Source organism: Myodes glareolus, chromosome 8 (genome assembly GCF_982192425.1).
Source record: "Myodes glareolus chromosome 8, mMyoGla1.1, whole genome shotgun sequence".
Classification (NCBI taxonomy): domain Eukaryota; kingdom Metazoa; phylum Chordata; class Mammalia; order Rodentia; family Cricetidae; genus Myodes; species Myodes glareolus.
In genome coordinates this window covers 40,223,756-40,239,402 of record NC_142033.1, presented here as the reverse complement: position 1 = coordinate 40,239,402, position 15,647 = coordinate 40,223,756, and the positions used below count along the sequence as shown (strand labels likewise).

The 15,647-nt window shown below is 47.0% G+C and overlaps 2 protein-coding genes and 1 long non-coding RNA gene across 20 annotated transcripts in view; 2 read left to right on the top strand and 1 right to left on the bottom strand.

Annotated features, from left to right (window-relative positions):
- The window catches only part of LOC125387582 (LIM and calponin homology domains-containing protein 1), a 317,590-nt gene that overhangs the window by 252,431 nt on the left and 49,512 nt on the right, over positions 1–15,647 (top strand). For 11 of the 18 annotated variants that reach the window (XM_085691813.2, XM_087908992.1, XM_085691812.2 and 8 more), the window contains 4 exons: positions 7,947–7,982; positions 12,606–12,732; positions 14,108–14,265; positions 14,445–14,853. In XM_085691813.2, coding sequence (XP_085547939.2) covers positions 7,947–7,982; positions 12,606–12,732; positions 14,108–14,265; positions 14,445–14,853 — 730 coding nt within the window. The remainder of the gene's footprint in view (positions 1–7,946; positions 7,983–12,605; positions 12,733–14,107; positions 14,266–14,444; positions 14,854–15,647) is intronic. The other 7 variants (XM_085691819.2, XM_085691811.2, XM_085691810.2 and 4 more) reach the window with 1 other exon arrangement.
- On the top strand, positions 166–1,807 carry LOC148121157 (uncharacterized). Its single transcript, XM_087909468.1, has 3 exons — positions 166–407; positions 920–1,246; positions 1,726–1,807. The coding sequence occupies exons 1-3, from the start codon at positions 247–249 to the stop codon at positions 1,805–1,807; spliced, it is 570 nt and encodes a 189-aa protein (XP_087765594.1). The 5' UTR covers positions 166–246.
- Positions 4,594–10,266, bottom strand: LOC146893836 (uncharacterized). Its single transcript, XR_015002699.2, has 3 exons — positions 9,999–10,266; positions 7,028–8,140; positions 4,594–6,773 (listed from the first exon to the last, which is right to left on the bottom strand). It is a non-coding gene; the product is annotated as an uncharacterized LOC146893836 (long non-coding RNA).

Below are 15,647 nucleotides of genomic sequence, written 5' to 3'. Positions count from 1 at the left end.
CTGCAGCTCTGGTCATCCCGTACTTTTGAGAAGGAAAAGGATGTTCCTGTCCTTTCACTCCTGCCCCCAGCTTCTAAGTTCCCATGCTTGACATTCTGTTTGTCTGCTCCCCTTCCTCTAACTTGGCTTTTCCAATAATGTGGGGGCCTGAATCAAATCAACAGCGACCAGAACCAACCAGAAGAGGTGAACCCAATAGTGGCCTGTGTCCTGAGAACTCAGGAGAGCGAACCAGTGGAAACGAATATGAGGAAGGCACCAGATCTCCAGAAGGACGACCTGGCCCAGAGGAGAATCCAGGGCAGGCATACCCCACATCGTGAGGCTCCAAGCTTCATCAAAGTCTCCAGTATTACAGAAGCTGACCTGGAGACATGGGAGAGATTGAAAGTGTCAGAAAAGACGAGGTGTGTCATGGTTTTACCCCTGATCATGGTAGGAATTACTATTCAGAGAAAATAGGTTTCTTTTTCTATTTTGATGTGCCTCTCACAATGCAGAATGTCTGGAAGTGAGCATGTTCTGCATGAGAGGAAACAATAATACTAAAAGCCACGTTAGCAGAAAACGTGCTCTTTATCCAGCTGACTTCCTAAGAGTGGCTCTTTATTCTCCTAAACGTGCTTACTGTAAGGAATTTGAACTTGATTTTTGAATAGCTAGCCATTGCACTGTGCCTACAGTTTTCTTATGCTATCAATTGTGGTGTTGGAATTAATGCTTTGAGAACACTAGAATCTTAAAGCTCTATTTACCGAGGCAAGGACAGTGATCCGTTCTTCATTTGAGTGGTTGATGGGAATGCCATTGTTTTCCAGCCATGGTAATAGGCTTCATGTATCTGGTTTTGTCTTCTCAACCTCATCTTCATTTGTCCTTGCCTTGGAATCCCCTGGAACTGATTTCTGGTTCTGATCAGGGATGGAGAGGCTCAGAGCACCTGTACCCCTGAGCCCTCACCGGAAATCAACGCAGAGACTGCCATCCGAGATGACTTTGCCAGCCGTAAAGCAAGGGCCTATAAGAAAGCCTCCAGCCCCAGGCAGAAGTTTGTGCACTTTGGGCCCGTGACAGAAATAGACCAACAAACTTGGAAGCGGCTCAGCATTGGCAAGGTGGGGCCTAGGGACAACGTGAAGGTTGTCAGTCACAGCAGCCAGAGCCAGACTCCCTCTGTGTCGCCTCCTCCTCCTGCCCCTTTTGGCTTAAAGGATGACCAAAGGCTTAGTCCACAGAATGGCCGCAGGTATTTCTTTTCCTCCTGTGCAAGGAGGTCTGCATGGAAGCCAAACGCTGCTTTTAAAGTTGTCTGCTCTGGTGCTAGAGCCCTGGGGTAGGGCATTTGCTTAGCATGTGCTAGACTCCAACACCAAAACAAAACAAAATTAAATGAAACAAAACCAACCAGTCAGCAAACTAAGTGCCAAGAGTTTGATGAGCTGCGTTACACGAACCTGTAGGGATGCCATGAGTTTGGTAGACTCTTCCACAGACCGGCAGAAAAACAGTATTGGCGTCCATCATTGGGGAAGCACGTGCGTGAGGTTAAATGGCGGATGTCTAGTTCCAGTCTGTTGTCATGAAAGTCAGTACCCGAGAGGGCCAGTAATCTCCGCAGACATCCCTTTTGGCCTAACCACTGAGTGCCATTGTATTAGACACTGCCTGTCTTCTAAATACATAAAACCTGACTGGTATAACCACATCCCCTCTCCTGCCCCACAGTTACAAGGTACCTGTGACCATCATGAACTCAGTTTTGGGCATCCAAGTAGACCCATTCCAAAGGGGCTCTCTCTTCCCCTAAGCTTTCAAAGTCTCTAGTAAATCATGACTGGAACAAGATTCCGCTCTCCTGTTTCCCAGAGGCCACCTGAAGCCCTGTTCCGGGGTGTCAGGCCTATCCTCTGGTCTCCCGTCTCTTAGGCAGAAGTAGAACATCTAATTATCCTGCTTCTCCTAGAACCTCCATCTCACCTGCTTGCTAGGAGCCATGCAAGGTCCTTCATAGGGGAAGAAAACAGCATTTCTCTGAATACCTTGTCCTTGAGAGCAAAGGAGGTGGAAGGTGGTCTGTGACCTATAGCGCCATCTCTTGAACTGCAGACCGGCTGACACCATAAAAGAGAGAAAGCTGTATGTATAAATGTGTTAGGAACACATGGTGAGGCTTCAGGTTTTCTGTGTCTGGGAGAAGGAGACCTCGTGAAATGCAGCCTTGAGTCCTCGGGCACATGGGCCATCAGATAGTCCTGCAGTGAGCTGGCCACACCAGGCACCCTCAGTGTGTTTTAGGCCTTTGGAGGATTCCCATGCTACCATCTAAATCTGATTGCGCCACCTTTACTAACTGGCCTGTGGAATGACCGCTGAGGATCTCTCCCGGTCTTCCTTCCTAACCCTCTTCCTTTTGTCTCCTGTCACATGCTATTGGTAAACACTAGGTTAGTGTGTTATGGCACAGAGGACTGTCTCCAAAAGGTCCCCTGGCTGGCACCAGTGCCGGAGTCTCGGGAAGAACAGGTCTGCATTGCAAGCGACAACCCAGAGATGGAAGAAGGTGAGGTCCAGCTTGTCCCGCCTCCCAGAGGTGATGGGGACAGGCGAGCAGGCTTTGAGGGAAGCTTTTTTCCCATAACCAAACTGTCCTCTTTGGCTCTAGTTACACCCACACAGCTGCCACAGGATGGCAGAGAACAAAATGAAGAAGTTATTCAAAAAGAGCCTGAGATGCTGCCAAGAGGGAAAAGACCAGAGGAATGCCGCGGACCCCTGTGAGCCTCCTGCCTGCATTATCTGTGGTGCTGCCTCGGCTGTGCTTGGCTGGTGTGTGCCTAGATAAGAGCTGAGCATCCCTGTGTGCCCTTGGTGACTGAGTCAGTAGGGAGGAAAGTCACTTGAAGGGATGTGCCTATCTATACTATACTAGGATTGGAGTTCCGCTTCTGAATGGAGATTGTAGCCTTTGCATGTGGCTGGGGACTGGCTTGATTCCCTCCTCAACAATTGTGAAAAGAATGGGAACCTTTTCCAAGCCCCAGCTGGGTGACAGGGGCCTCGCTGTATGAAAAGGGGGATTTCCTGAGCAGCTGCTCCGTCTTCATGCACTTGTGTCTTGATTACAGTCAGTGAGTGATGCGGTTGGATTCCTTTAGCGGTAAATGGGCTCTAACTGGCTGGACCAAATGTTTCCCTAAAACATGTCCTCTGGCCTCCGAGTGGGAGCTGTTGGCGGAGAAGAAAACAGCTCCTTCCCGTGGTGTCTGTGGACTGAAAGGCCAGAACAAGATGGCTGATTCCCGAAAAGACGCCATGATGACCAGGAGAGCTGGGGAGCTGCTCCTTAGCATCTTAGGGCCAAACCAATCCAGTTCCTTGTGCGCAGCGACAGGAACTGTAGGACTCTGCCCAGGGTGTACCCAGGAACCATCAGAGGTCAGGTTATTCTGTGCCCTTGTGACTTTCTTTCTCCAATCAGGGCCTGGGCTCATGCTTCGAGTGTATTACTAATGCATCCTGGTGTATCAGAGCCACTTACCTGCTTCTGCTAGAATGGAGTGATTGACACTGGCCCAGTCGGTCCAGAGTGTTTCTCTCTTTTGCATGTAAGCGGGAATGAAGAAAGAGTAGCTGAATAATGAGTTTACCCATTAACCTTTCTTTTTTATCTTCATCTTGTGGGCAGATAGTGAAAAACTTGTTTCTTCCTGGCTCACAGAGGAGACTTTGGCAGAAGGGTCAGACTTCTTTATAACCTACTTGATTTTATAGATTTCAGGCCAAAGAAGATGAACAACATTTATAAAACTTGCAATGTTTTCAACTTTAGCCAACGTCACTGCCATCTGGTGGCAGGAATTCTACTGCACGTTCTCTTTATTTATTTATATATGTATTTATTTATTTTTAAATTTTTATTGAGCTCTACATTTTTCTCTGCTCCCCACCCTTCCTCTTCCCTCCCCTTCAACCCTCTCCCAAGGTCCCCATGCTCTCAATTTACTCAGGAGATCTTGTCTTTTTCTACTTTCTACTTCCCATGTAGATCATATCTATGTAAGTCTCTCTTAGGGTCCTCATTGTTGTCTAGGTTATCTGGGATTGTGATTTGTGGGCTGACTTTCTTTGCTTTATATTTAAAAACCACTTATGAGTGAGTGCATGTATTAATTGTCTTTATATATCTGGGTTAGCTCACTCAAAATGATGTTTTCTAGCTCCATCCATTTGCCTGCAAAATTCAAGGTGGCGTTATTTTTTTCTGCTGTGTAGTACTCCATTGTGTAAATGCACTTCCTGACTTAACTTAAGGTCCTGGAGTTCAGGATCCCATGTGTGGAAGCTACTGTTGTCATTTCATGAGTCTCATATATATAGTAATACTATATGTGCATATATGTATATAGTGTGTGTGTGCATGTGTGTATAAGTGTGGTATGCCTGTGCAGTGTTGGGCAATGAGAGAGAAGTGCTTTGCCTATCTGTTAAGCTCAGTATGAAACAGGAAGTTCTGTCATTCTGCTTCTCAAAAACCTTTAATGGCCCTGGGTCAAGGACGCAGCGGGGGCCAGGAAGAGCATTAACTGATGCAAATTTTAAAAAACAATATCCTAACCATCTTTATCAGCTGAATTTGACCCAAAGTTTCTATCCTTCTGATAGTAACAATAGAGTCTTATAATAGGGACGTCCAGGGAGAAGGTACAGTAACTGTGCTCGCTCTCCACCATAGACGTGGAGCATATTGTATCCTCTTCCACGTGTGTCTGCTCCCTCTCTGGCTCCTCTCTGGAAAGTCACAGGTAGACTGGGTGGATATTTGCTCATTTTGCAAAGGAGAAACGTGACAGGGAGAAAAGCCAAGTGATTGGATCCCACGTGGTTTCCAGGTTGAGGCTGGTTAGGAACAAAGGGACTGAGCGGTCAGCCTCATCCTCCATTGTCACTCGCTCTCCTCATGTCCCAACCTGATGCTTTATTCTGGATCCGTGGGCCGCAGGAGAGCCAACCTGAGTGAAAGGAAAGGAGGAGGCAGGGCCTGCAAGCTGGGAACTGGGTGCATTCTGGGTGCATTCCTGGTTTTGAGAGTACGGATTTCTATTGCAGTTGGGAAACCAAATGTCAGGACATAGCCCAGAACTAGAGCACCAAGATTTAAACTTAGCTCTTAGTGGAAAACCACTTTCCCCCTTCAAGGCATTCCCTACACGAGTCACAGGAGGAGTCACAAACTCTCCTGCCACGTTCTGTGTGCCACTGTTCATACTAGGATAAGTGGAGAGAGCCATTAGCTTTATGACGTCTTTTTAAAATTTTTTGGTGTGTGTTTGTATGAGAGAGGGAAAGGAAGAGAGAGGGGGGCCACATGCCAGTAGGGATCGAAGAACAGCCTGTAGGAGCTGGATCTTCTACCATGTAAATTTAAAAAATTTAAAAAAACCAAAAGCCTCAGGGCATCAGGCTTGGTGGCAAGCCCCTCTACCTGCCAGGCCACCTCCTGGCCCTTGACATGCTTCTTGATGGAGCCAACCCACACTCTGACAATGTGTGCTTCCTTTGCACAAGGGTTTACTGAGTATTACTATGTGCAAAGCCTGAGTCTGAGTGCTCCTCCCAGGTGAGTGGGAGAACCGTGGTCAACTCTCACTTCAAGTTAGTTTGGGGCACAGGGATCTCACACCGGGTAATTGTGGGATTCTGGGCAGCTTTGTTAGTGCCAGGAATGGTAAAAACATAGTCAGTATATGGCTTGTTTCTGTTACCCCTGCAGACAGCCCTGCCCTCAGACTGGGGCTTCATTAATTGACTCTTTTGGTAGGGGGCTCGTTCCTAGGCTCTCGCAGCTGTCAGTGCTGTATCCTACAGCCTACTGGCTCTGCCGTTTTGCTTTTAAGAATTTCCTTATGGGGGAAGGAGCTGTTTGGTAACTGAAAGAGCCCCTTGAAGCCCAACCACTAATTATCTTCCTCTTACCCAAAGGCAGGTTCACCTACATTTGTGCCTTTTTAGCACCAACGAGTTGGCCAGAGGGAATTTCTTAGATCCATGAGCACATAGAAAGGGTATATAAAGCAAGGTAGGTGCTCTTCAGGGCCCGTGCTGTTCCTTCAGGTGTCCAAAATACCCCTCAAGGGTCTCCTCTGGCCACTGGGGAGGGAAGATAATCAGGCAACTTCTTACATAGTGAGACAGGATTTCGTAGGCATCTGCCTATCTGCAGAGCTGTTCATGAGTGCTGTTAATTGTTCTGCGAAGAAACAGTTGGAATTCAGACACGTCTCAAAGCTAACGCTATAGAAGTCTTAGCTAGGACGAGGCTGTGTGTGCACAAGTCTACTGTCTACCTTTCGTTGTACTTCAGTCAGATGGTAATTAGACTTCCAAATAGTGATGCAAAACCACACAACTGCTAGTCAGTTATTTCTCCATTAATCATCCTTCAAGAGTAGCTTGTCTTTTAAAGACAGTTTAGACAGCTCCACGTTTGGATATGTGTATTTTAACAGACCTTTTTACTGATTGAAAACCAGGTCCCCAGACTTCAGGGTCGGTTCTGCTCATGCTGGTGGGGAGGGATCCCTCACCACTTGCTTTGCGGTTGTGGCATTTGGGGCACACTGAATCTTACTTCAGCCAGCACCTTCTGGGAGTGCCCCTGAAGAGCAGAATGAGCTTTCCATCAGCAGAAGTGGCGCCTCACAACTCTTTCCTTGACTTGCTTGTGGCCATCTCAACAGAAATCTGGGGTTTTACCCACATGTGGATTGTCTTCCCTGTGGACAAAATAATAGTTGTCAATAAATTAAGATGTTCTAGAATGATAAAAGTTGAAGAAAAGTGTGTGTGTGTGTGTGTGTGTGTGTGTGTGTGTGTGTGTGTGTGTGTGTGCATGGTGGGGTAATTTCTCTAAAATTATAAGAAGACACCTTGAGAAATTCCCTAATAGGTTATTACTCATGGAACAAGGTAATGTTTTGCCAGCAATTGCGGTATGATTTCTGGGAAGCTAGAAGCAGGACAGATTCACCTTCCAGCTGCGATTCTTTTTCCACATTCAGAATGCCGAAATGAATAGCCTGTCAGGGGCAGAGAAGGACTCTCATCCATGCTGAAGGGCCACTTTTCTGGAGCTGTCGTTTCAGAAATGTGCTTCCTATGGCGATGTTCTCTTTGTGAAGTCCGTGTCCGGTCCACTATATGGATACAGTTAAACCTAACGTATCACAGAGGAATACACTATGTGGATACAGTTAAACCTAACATATCACAGAGGACACAGCTTTAAAAGCCCAGATTATCAGAAGAATAGAAGAGTTTAGGAAAACTTTTGCTCTTCCCAATTGTGGGCTAGCCTCAGTCTGGTTTCGATTAAGGGTACCCGTTTTCTAGGAACTGTGGTTTCTGTCAGCTGCGGACGGGAGGTACTGATCGGGGTTCTGACTGAAGTTCTGCTTCACTCTTAGGAAACTGTAGAGTAGTCTTTGATGTTGTCTGTGCTGATGCATCAACACATCGGGTCGGCTGAGTGAGGCTGGTGTATGTTGCGTGCCTATTACAGTCCATCACCGCCAGCACAGGGACCTGGGCAATTTAGCTGTCTGCGAGCAACTGTCGTATGCACACGTTTTAAGCTGCCTTGCCCGAGCACCATGGGTTCCACCTAAGCCGCTTTGTGTTTACCTTGGACAGAGTTTTTCTTTGTGGGCAGCATAGGATTATTTGATTTCTCTTCTGGGTTTTAACACAAATTTTATACCTTTTGGAAATATCAAGGCTTTAATTTTTTTCAGTAGCTAACGAATATTGCTAATTGTGTTATGACATTTCTCTTTCAGCGTGGTCAGCGAAAGAGGTTTTGTATACACGGATTGCTGTTTTTTGTCTTTCAGGTTGGTCGCGTCGTCCACTCCCTGCCAGTCCTCTAACTTTCTTATTTGATCTTGTAGATACGGTCCGAGAACTCCTGTGTCGGATGACGCAGAGTAAGTGGCATCACATCCGTAGGGATTACATTAATCGCTAGCCTAAACTGCATGCTTCCAGTACTTACCACTAATTGGCATGCACCGGATGCTGCAGCGAGCTGCAAAGTGAGCCCAGGCCCCAGCAGAGCACGTAGGACCACGAGGCAGAACGCGTTCTGTGCAGGGAAAAGGAGAAGGCAACTTAAGCATGATGCTAATGTCCAGTCGGGGCTTCAGCTTCTGTTTGCATTGTTCATAGCTCAGCACGCTCAAGCCGCTCTGTGACCTGAACGTTGGTGCCCCTCCTGAACTGGGAAGTCGTGGGACTATTGGGATTAGGAAAGGGCTGTCTTGAGTTTTGCAGTTTAACTCCTAATGCGCTGGGGCTTAGCATAAACAATGAAGTAGTCATTCTTACGGTCACATTTTTTTCCCCCAAACTAAGAAAATAAATCCTAACCACTAATTATAGACTCAGAAGCCCAAGTTCCTACCAGGTTGGAGTCATAGGAATGGTGCGATGCTTAAGACCCAAACATTGGGGTTTTGTTCAAGTTCCCCAGCATAGCAAGGGGTCAAGAGTATAAAACAGGACCTGGGCTCCTCTGCCTGCCACCTGCTGTTCCTCCCACCCAGAGGTCTCTTTCCCACTCAGCACCTCACATACCCAGGTTGAGAAGAATCTTTACTGTCTCATCCGTGACCCTATAAATTCTGTCCCAACACTGGGTTTTCTGTAAGCAGATCATTCTGCACCAGATATACAGAGTTTTCCAGAATAATATTCTTCTCAGGTCTGAGTAATTGGTCCTTTAACGAACAGGATTTAATATTTCATTCCAACCTCCCATTACACAGAAGGTGTGTGTGTCCTGACAGAGACAAGGCCATCACTAGACGGATGGGCGCTGCCTGTTCTCCTTGGCCAAGGTCCACGTCATAGAAAGGAGTTTAAGTCGGGGTGTAGAACCTACAGATGTCATTTCCACCCATGACACAATAATGTTATTTAAGCAGAGGGGAGACTTCAAACAATGTTTTCACATCATGCTTTTCCTATGTTTGTGTCAAAGATATCAGCCTAGGTTAGGCTCTTAGCCCTAATCATTCCTGTTCCGTCCCCAAATTCTGATGGGCAATCTAGAACTATTTGGTCATCTGGGAGACAGAACCTTCGTGCCTCCGAAATGAAATTCTTCCCGCTCTTGACTGACTGCCCGGAGTGAGGCAGTCTGTAAAACTGAGGCCTGAACCCCGCAGTGGCAACATTTAAGATCCTGACAGGAGGAGGGCCTGAGATTGACAGATGAAGCACTCCTCTGACATGGCGGGCAGCAACATTGTGACAGAGTGAACTTAATCTTCACCTAGGCCAAGCCATCCTGCAGTTTGCCCAAAGTAGATCTTGGGACAACCTAAAAGGTGAAGGGAAGGAAGCTATGCTCAGAGGGCTGTAGATCTTCCCCATGCCTGCCTTGGAGAAACTTAGGGACTGTTTAAAGGGACAGTGCTTTAAACCCTTTTCTGGTCTTTATAAAAACTGTCCCTGTGTACCAGGAAGAGGTCAAGGGCTTTCTTGTCCAGAGGTTTGATTTGAGAATATACAAAGTGCCAAATTAACTGCTTAGAGCAGACATGGTTGCTGTGAAGCCATGTGGGGAACAAAACCAAAAGGTGATACTAAGAGCCGTTAATTTTTAAAACAAATGTGCGCTGATCTTACTTCCTTTCCTGCTCCCTTTTCCAAACCCTTTAAAGGCATAAACTATACTTATTAATAATTGACACATTAAGATCCAGCCCAGTCAAAAGACAACGTCCTGATAAAACACAAGTCAGGGTCGACCTACCACAGAGATAGTGAAATCTGCACCTTCCGGCCAGTCAAGGACATCTCTATAAGTTTAACTTCACCTTCTCCCAGCGCTCCTCAACCTTACAAATTTCTTCTTTCAGCATGCCTCTGCCAGAGGAGCCTGCCTCTTGGGAGCGCCATGAGGCCTTTTATTCTGAATTTTCTCATCTTAGACTTACCTCAGAAAGCATTTCCAGGTGCCACTAGAGGAAGGCTAATCCCATTCCTCAAAAATGTTAGCTTGCTCCCAACTGAGTCTTGAGCTCCACAGCCAGCAGCCAACCTGCATCCCAAGAGCCAGGACGTAAGCGTTGGTGCTGAAGCCTGGTGCAGTCCCAGTCACAATATTCTGGGGGCTGGGTCTCCCCAGGGCTCTTCACCCCATCTCACCCCGTTCCATACCCAGACTCACACTTCTTCATTCGGATGTGAAGTTCAACCTCTGAACTGACGGACACTTTCTAAATAGTGACTCAGCCCATTTTCTGTTATTGTCAATTTTCAACTTTTTCAGTTCCTTTTTTTTAAAAAAAAATGACAAATAAATAAGTAAATTTTAAAAAAAATGACAAAAATGTTACAATTTGCTATTTTCTTTTTTGGCAAGTTGTTGGTATTTCTTTAAACACACACACACACATACACACACACACACACACACCCTAGGGGTGAGGGGGATAGTAATTCCTGCTATAGGAGAGGCAAGCAAGAGTTTCACTTAATTATCTGGCCTTTGGCCACCCTTAGGGTAAGGTGAGTCAGAGCCTCATAAATCAAGGCTGAGGAAGGCAGCTGTGGAAGCCTCTCAATCCCTCCATGAACAGCTAGTGAGTGGCTGAATCCTACGCCTTGGAGAAGCCAACTGCTCCCTTCCCACCCTTGCAGAGGCCACTGCCTAGCCGCCTACTATGACCAACCCAGAATTCTGCCCTTTAGAGCTCACAGGCAGCAACGTTGGGGCCTCCTCTTTCTCTCCAACCTTGACTGCTTGATGTGTAAGGTACTTGACTCAGAGACAATTATATATCCAAGGGCTTTAGTAGAAACTGGAATTACCTTAAAAATAACTGACTGGGTTGGATATTTTAAAGGTAAATTCCCCCCCTTACTATAAAGTGTATCAGTTTCCATCTATTTCTAGAAGGCCTACTTATGTGAATTTTTATTTATTTTATTTTATTTTATTTATTTATTTTTGGTGCCTGTCCTGGAACTAGCGCTTGTAGACCAGGCTGGTGTTGAACTCACAGAGATCCGCCTGCCTCTGCCTCCCAAGTGCTGGGATTAAAGGTGTGTGCCACCACTGCCTGAATTTTTATCTTAAAGTTAAAACAACAACAACAACAACAACAACATTCTACTTAACCCTGTAAATTCCTGAGCCTTTCTTAATGCTAATAAATAGAGTAAAGAGATGAAAAAGATCACAGCCCCTTCCCCTTTGAGGGGGAGTTTTTTTTTTTTCCCCCTGCAAGGCGCAGCTTTGGAAGCCAGCACTCTTGGGAGAGCTGGCAATAGCAGCTTCCCACTGTGCTAAGTCACCCCTGGACTGACAGACCCCTCAGATTCAAAGACAAGTCCCTGCAGTTGGAGTTCTAGAACACTCTGGAGAAGACAGAGTCTCTGAGTTCAAGGTCTCGGGTTAGATTTCAGATGTCCAGGAGCCCGAGAAAGGGTGGAGGAACCCGGCCACCCATGCAGATTCACCCCACGGTGCTGCCACCCTTTGCGACTCTGAAGGTGTCTGGAATCAGTTGTCAAGCGCATGGCTTTGTTGTTTTTTTTTTTCTGGATGTTAAGCTGGCTTTAAAAATGGATTACCACCATCTTCTACAGCTAGTGTGGCGTGGAAGGTTTCTCCATGGCCTCTTGCGGATTCTATCCATGCGATCCTTTTGGTTTTAAGAGGCTATCGTTTCTTTAAGGGGCCTGGGGAGGAGGGTTTGGCTTTGGTCTCTACTTCTGTATGCTCCTGCTGCTTCAATGCTTGCTCTTCACAGGTCCGTTGAGGTCTGTGGTCTTAGTAAGTGCCCACAGAGTCTATCAGCGGCATGCGCAGCCAAAAGGTTTGCTTGTCTTCATTGCCTGCCCTTTCCCTTCGAAAGTAAAGTAAAAATATCCTGGCAAAAATAAACCAAAATGATTGTGAACACATTAGGGCGCAAAGGGTTCCCTGCTTTATATTTTTTTCCCATCCTCGTATTACAAAATGCCTTATTTTCTTGATTCCAAGATGTACTTACTATCAATTACATAATTGTATAGAAAAGAAAAAGAAATAACCACAACATGCTGCCAGCATCAATTTAAATATGCAACAGGCAACAGTGGGTGTCTTGATCTTGAGGCCCTATCCTTTCTCCCCTCCCCACCCCCCCCCCCCAGTGAAGAATTGTCTCTGGGCATGTAGACCAGTCAGGCCAGCCATCTCTTTTCACCTCGAAGTATATTGATGTTCTGCTGGAATGGAATGGAATGTGCCTGTACCCACAAATTCTCCCTAAATTTTATACCTTTAAATGAGAAGAGTGTGGGCCTTCAGATTTCTCCTATCCTCTTTTTGGCACCTTTTTAGAAAGTTTTTTAGAAAGCTGATCAGTTCAGGGCCATCAATGAGGACAAAGACATCCGCTCTAGGCTGTGCTGCTGGTGGCTGCTTCCCGCTGCGGAGCGAGGAGGCGGCTCTCAGCCTGGTAGCGCCCCCAGGCGGCGATGCGCAGTAGCGACAGGAGCCCGCCACCCGCGCTCATCCCGCTTGCTTTTTGTTTTTGCTCTCTCCATATCAGGAGCACGAGTATGTTTGACATGCGGTGTGAGGAGGAGGCAGCGGTGCTGCCGCACAGCAGGGCCCGCCAGGAGCAGCTGCAGCTGATAAATAACCAGCTGAGGGAAGAGGACGACAAATGGCAAGATGTGAGTTCGGGCCAAAGCCGCGGGCCGTTGGGGAGGGACTCAGCCGACCACCGGGCTGGGAGGGTAGACTTCAAAGCCCTGCTAGGGAGGGCCGCCCCAGCCTTGCAGAGGGAGACCTCCTCGCCAGGGAAGATTAAAGGAGGGGTCTGTAGGAACGCAGAGAGAGGAGGAACTGGCCTTGGTGTGTATGTATCAGCAGGTACTCTGGACCAGAGCTTGGTCACAAAGGGAAAGGGAGGCAAGCGACTAGGATAAGCACAGAGCTGCCTTTTAATCTTCTGTATTTAAGACTAATGGATGATTACGATGACTGCAACTGTCAGCGTTAATTGTACCAGTAGCAGGCACTGTTCTAAATGCTTTGCTCTGGGTAATTCATCCAACCGTTTAGTAGCTCGGTGTACTAAAAATGGTTAGCTCCCAGCACCCACAAATGTAATCCCAGCCCAGCTAAGTCACGGCCCCAAGTTCCATCGCTAGTGAGTAGAGAAGCAAGACTCAAACCAGGGAAAGAAGGTGCCAGAGGCTGGCGAGAGCTTGGCGGTGGTGTGCCGAGAGCAAAGAGCTTCAGCAGGAAGGAGAGGGGATCATTGTGTTTGTTTCTCACAGAGCAGGTAGGTCACTATTGCGAACCTGACTCCACCATTAGTCCAAAAGTTAATTTCTCCAAAGTTGGCACAGTGTAATGACAATATGTCTGTGTGTCTAGCACCTAAGTGTGTCGTCACACCGAACCCCAGGACTTAGGAGCAGAGTTGGAACCACCACCCCCATTGTAGAGAAGATGCAAAGCCAGTCAGAGAGGCGAGGAAACACAGACAGGGCGTGAGCAAGATAGAGCCAGGCTGCTTCCCTCAGCTCCAGCGTGTCCCTCGGACCCAGCAGCCTCAGCGCTGTGCTGGAAGCGCCAGTAGGTCAGGTCTCGGCCCCTCCTGAGGACAAGAGGAATTCACACGTATAGAATCAGTGGATCTGTAAGACTCATCTCCAGAACCACATCTTTCAGCCCTTCCTCCCGGCCGGGAGAAAACGGTACACAACTCCCTACCATTCTGTTGCCAGGGTATCTGTTCCCAATGTGATTATTACCTTGCAAGACAGTTCTCTCAAATTTGCCAAGCAACGTAAGGTATTATTGCATATATCACACCCCAGTGTCTCAGTCAATAGCTGCCCTGTTAGTGATGGTATGCACACTTCCTGTTCCTTTCCCGGCCTTCCAGGCATCCTTGTTCCAACCAGACCTTCATGGGACTGTGGGGAAGTATCCCGGCGTAGTGTCTCAGTGCTCAGTGAGTCACTGAAAGGGAATTCTGTGCAGGCTAAGAAAGAACATCGCATCTCTCTCTCTCTTCCCCCCCCCCTTCCCCCACAGGACCTGGCTCGCTGGAAGAGCCGTAGAAGAAGTGCTTCTCAGGACTTAATCAAGAAAGAGGAAGAAAGGAAAAAAATGGAGAAGTTGATGTCTGGAGAAGACGGGACAAGTGAACGGAGGAAAAGCATCAAGACTTACAGAGAGATTGTGCAAGAAAAGTGGGTCTTTCTGTCGTTAGGGTGTCAGAGTATCTAGTTACGCTTTTTCTAAGCATAGCCTTTGCTATTCCAGAAGCTCCAACGCTACTATTTCTAGTTGGGTTTTACTCTGCCTTGGTGGGAATCTTTGCAGCTTTCCCAGCTGTTCATTGCTCTTCCTCCCCTGTCCCATCCTGCAGAGAGCGGAGGGAGAGGGAGCTACATGAGGCCTATAAGAATGCACGGTCACAGGAGGAGGCCGAAGGGATCCTCCAGCAGTACATCGAGAGGTTCACCATCAGCGAGGCTGTGCTGGAACGCTTGGAGATGCCAAAAATCCTGGAAAGAAGCCATTCAACAGAGCCAAACCTATCCTCCTTCCCGAATGACCCCAGCCCCATGAAATACTTGCGGCAGCAATCACTGCCTCCACCCAAGTTCACTGCCACAGTTGAAGCCACCATTGCTCGCACCGGTGTCCCAGAGACCAGCGCGGCAGGCGGCTGTGGGTCTCCAAGCAAATCCATCCCTCCCAGTGCAGTGCCTATGCTGACACCCAAGCCTTACACCCAGCCCAAAGCCTCTCAAGAGGTTCTGAAGACTTTTAAGGTAGGGTGAGTTCTTTGAGAGGCAAATGGGAAGCGAACTCTGGGTAGTTTGTGGAAAGAAACCTTCTGACTCAAGAAATATGCAATAATTGTTATCAAACAAAAGCCAAACACACTTAACACAATAGTACTTCTGTATTTCAGGAGATTTGGTTCGCAGATACTTAAGGGTTGGGTGTTCCTCTCAGTACTGTTGTATCTCTTAGTGAACTAACTGTGATTGACAAGGCTTCTCCATAAGCAAGGCCTCTTTCCTGGCTTGTTGATTATGTGGTCTCTCTTAAAGCAGTGTAAGCAAAGCCTTATTTAGCAATACTCCATATCTATAGTGATGTGGATGCATGGAAAACTCAAAGTGTATTCTCTTTTACTTTAATAGAAAAATATACAGCTACATTTTAAGGAAGAAACTGACACTATATCCAAAGAGTTGCTGCACTTGGGAAATAACACTTGGGACACATGGTAGCATGGGGTGTGTTCATCATCAGACAAGACAAAGTTTTTCTTGAGAAGAAAGCTGCTGTATTACTAAAGAGCATATAAAAATCATTTTCATATTTTCCCTTGCTCCTATTCCAGTGTCCACCTATATTGTGGGGGAGCATTCATCCTGTACCTCAAGCTCCTTTGACTCCAAAGACCAGTCAGTACACATTGTCCTCACATGCTCCATGAATGTTGTAATAGGTATCAAAGATGGAGTTCTTCACTGGTAGTTGGTGCCATTACAGTTGGTGAGAGGTTTGCATAACTCAACTGACTGAGTGTGAATACAGGGGGCTGGCTTTATTA

What these genes read in the sequence shown, in the direction of transcription:
- LOC148121157 (XM_087909468.1), top strand. Translation starts at nt 247, where the DNA reads ATGAGGAAGGCACCAGATCTCCAGAAGGACGACCTGGCCCAGAGGAGA. An exon ending in AAAGTGTCAGAAAAGACGAG is followed by an intron (nt 408 to 919) that starts GTGTGTCATGGT and finishes GGTTCTGATCAG; the next exon opens with GGATGGAGAGGCTCAGAGCA. An exon ending in AGTCCACAGAATGGCCGCAG is followed by an intron (nt 1,247 to 1,725) that starts GTATTTCTTTTC and finishes CCTGCCCCACAG; the next exon opens with TTACAAGGTACCTGTGACCA.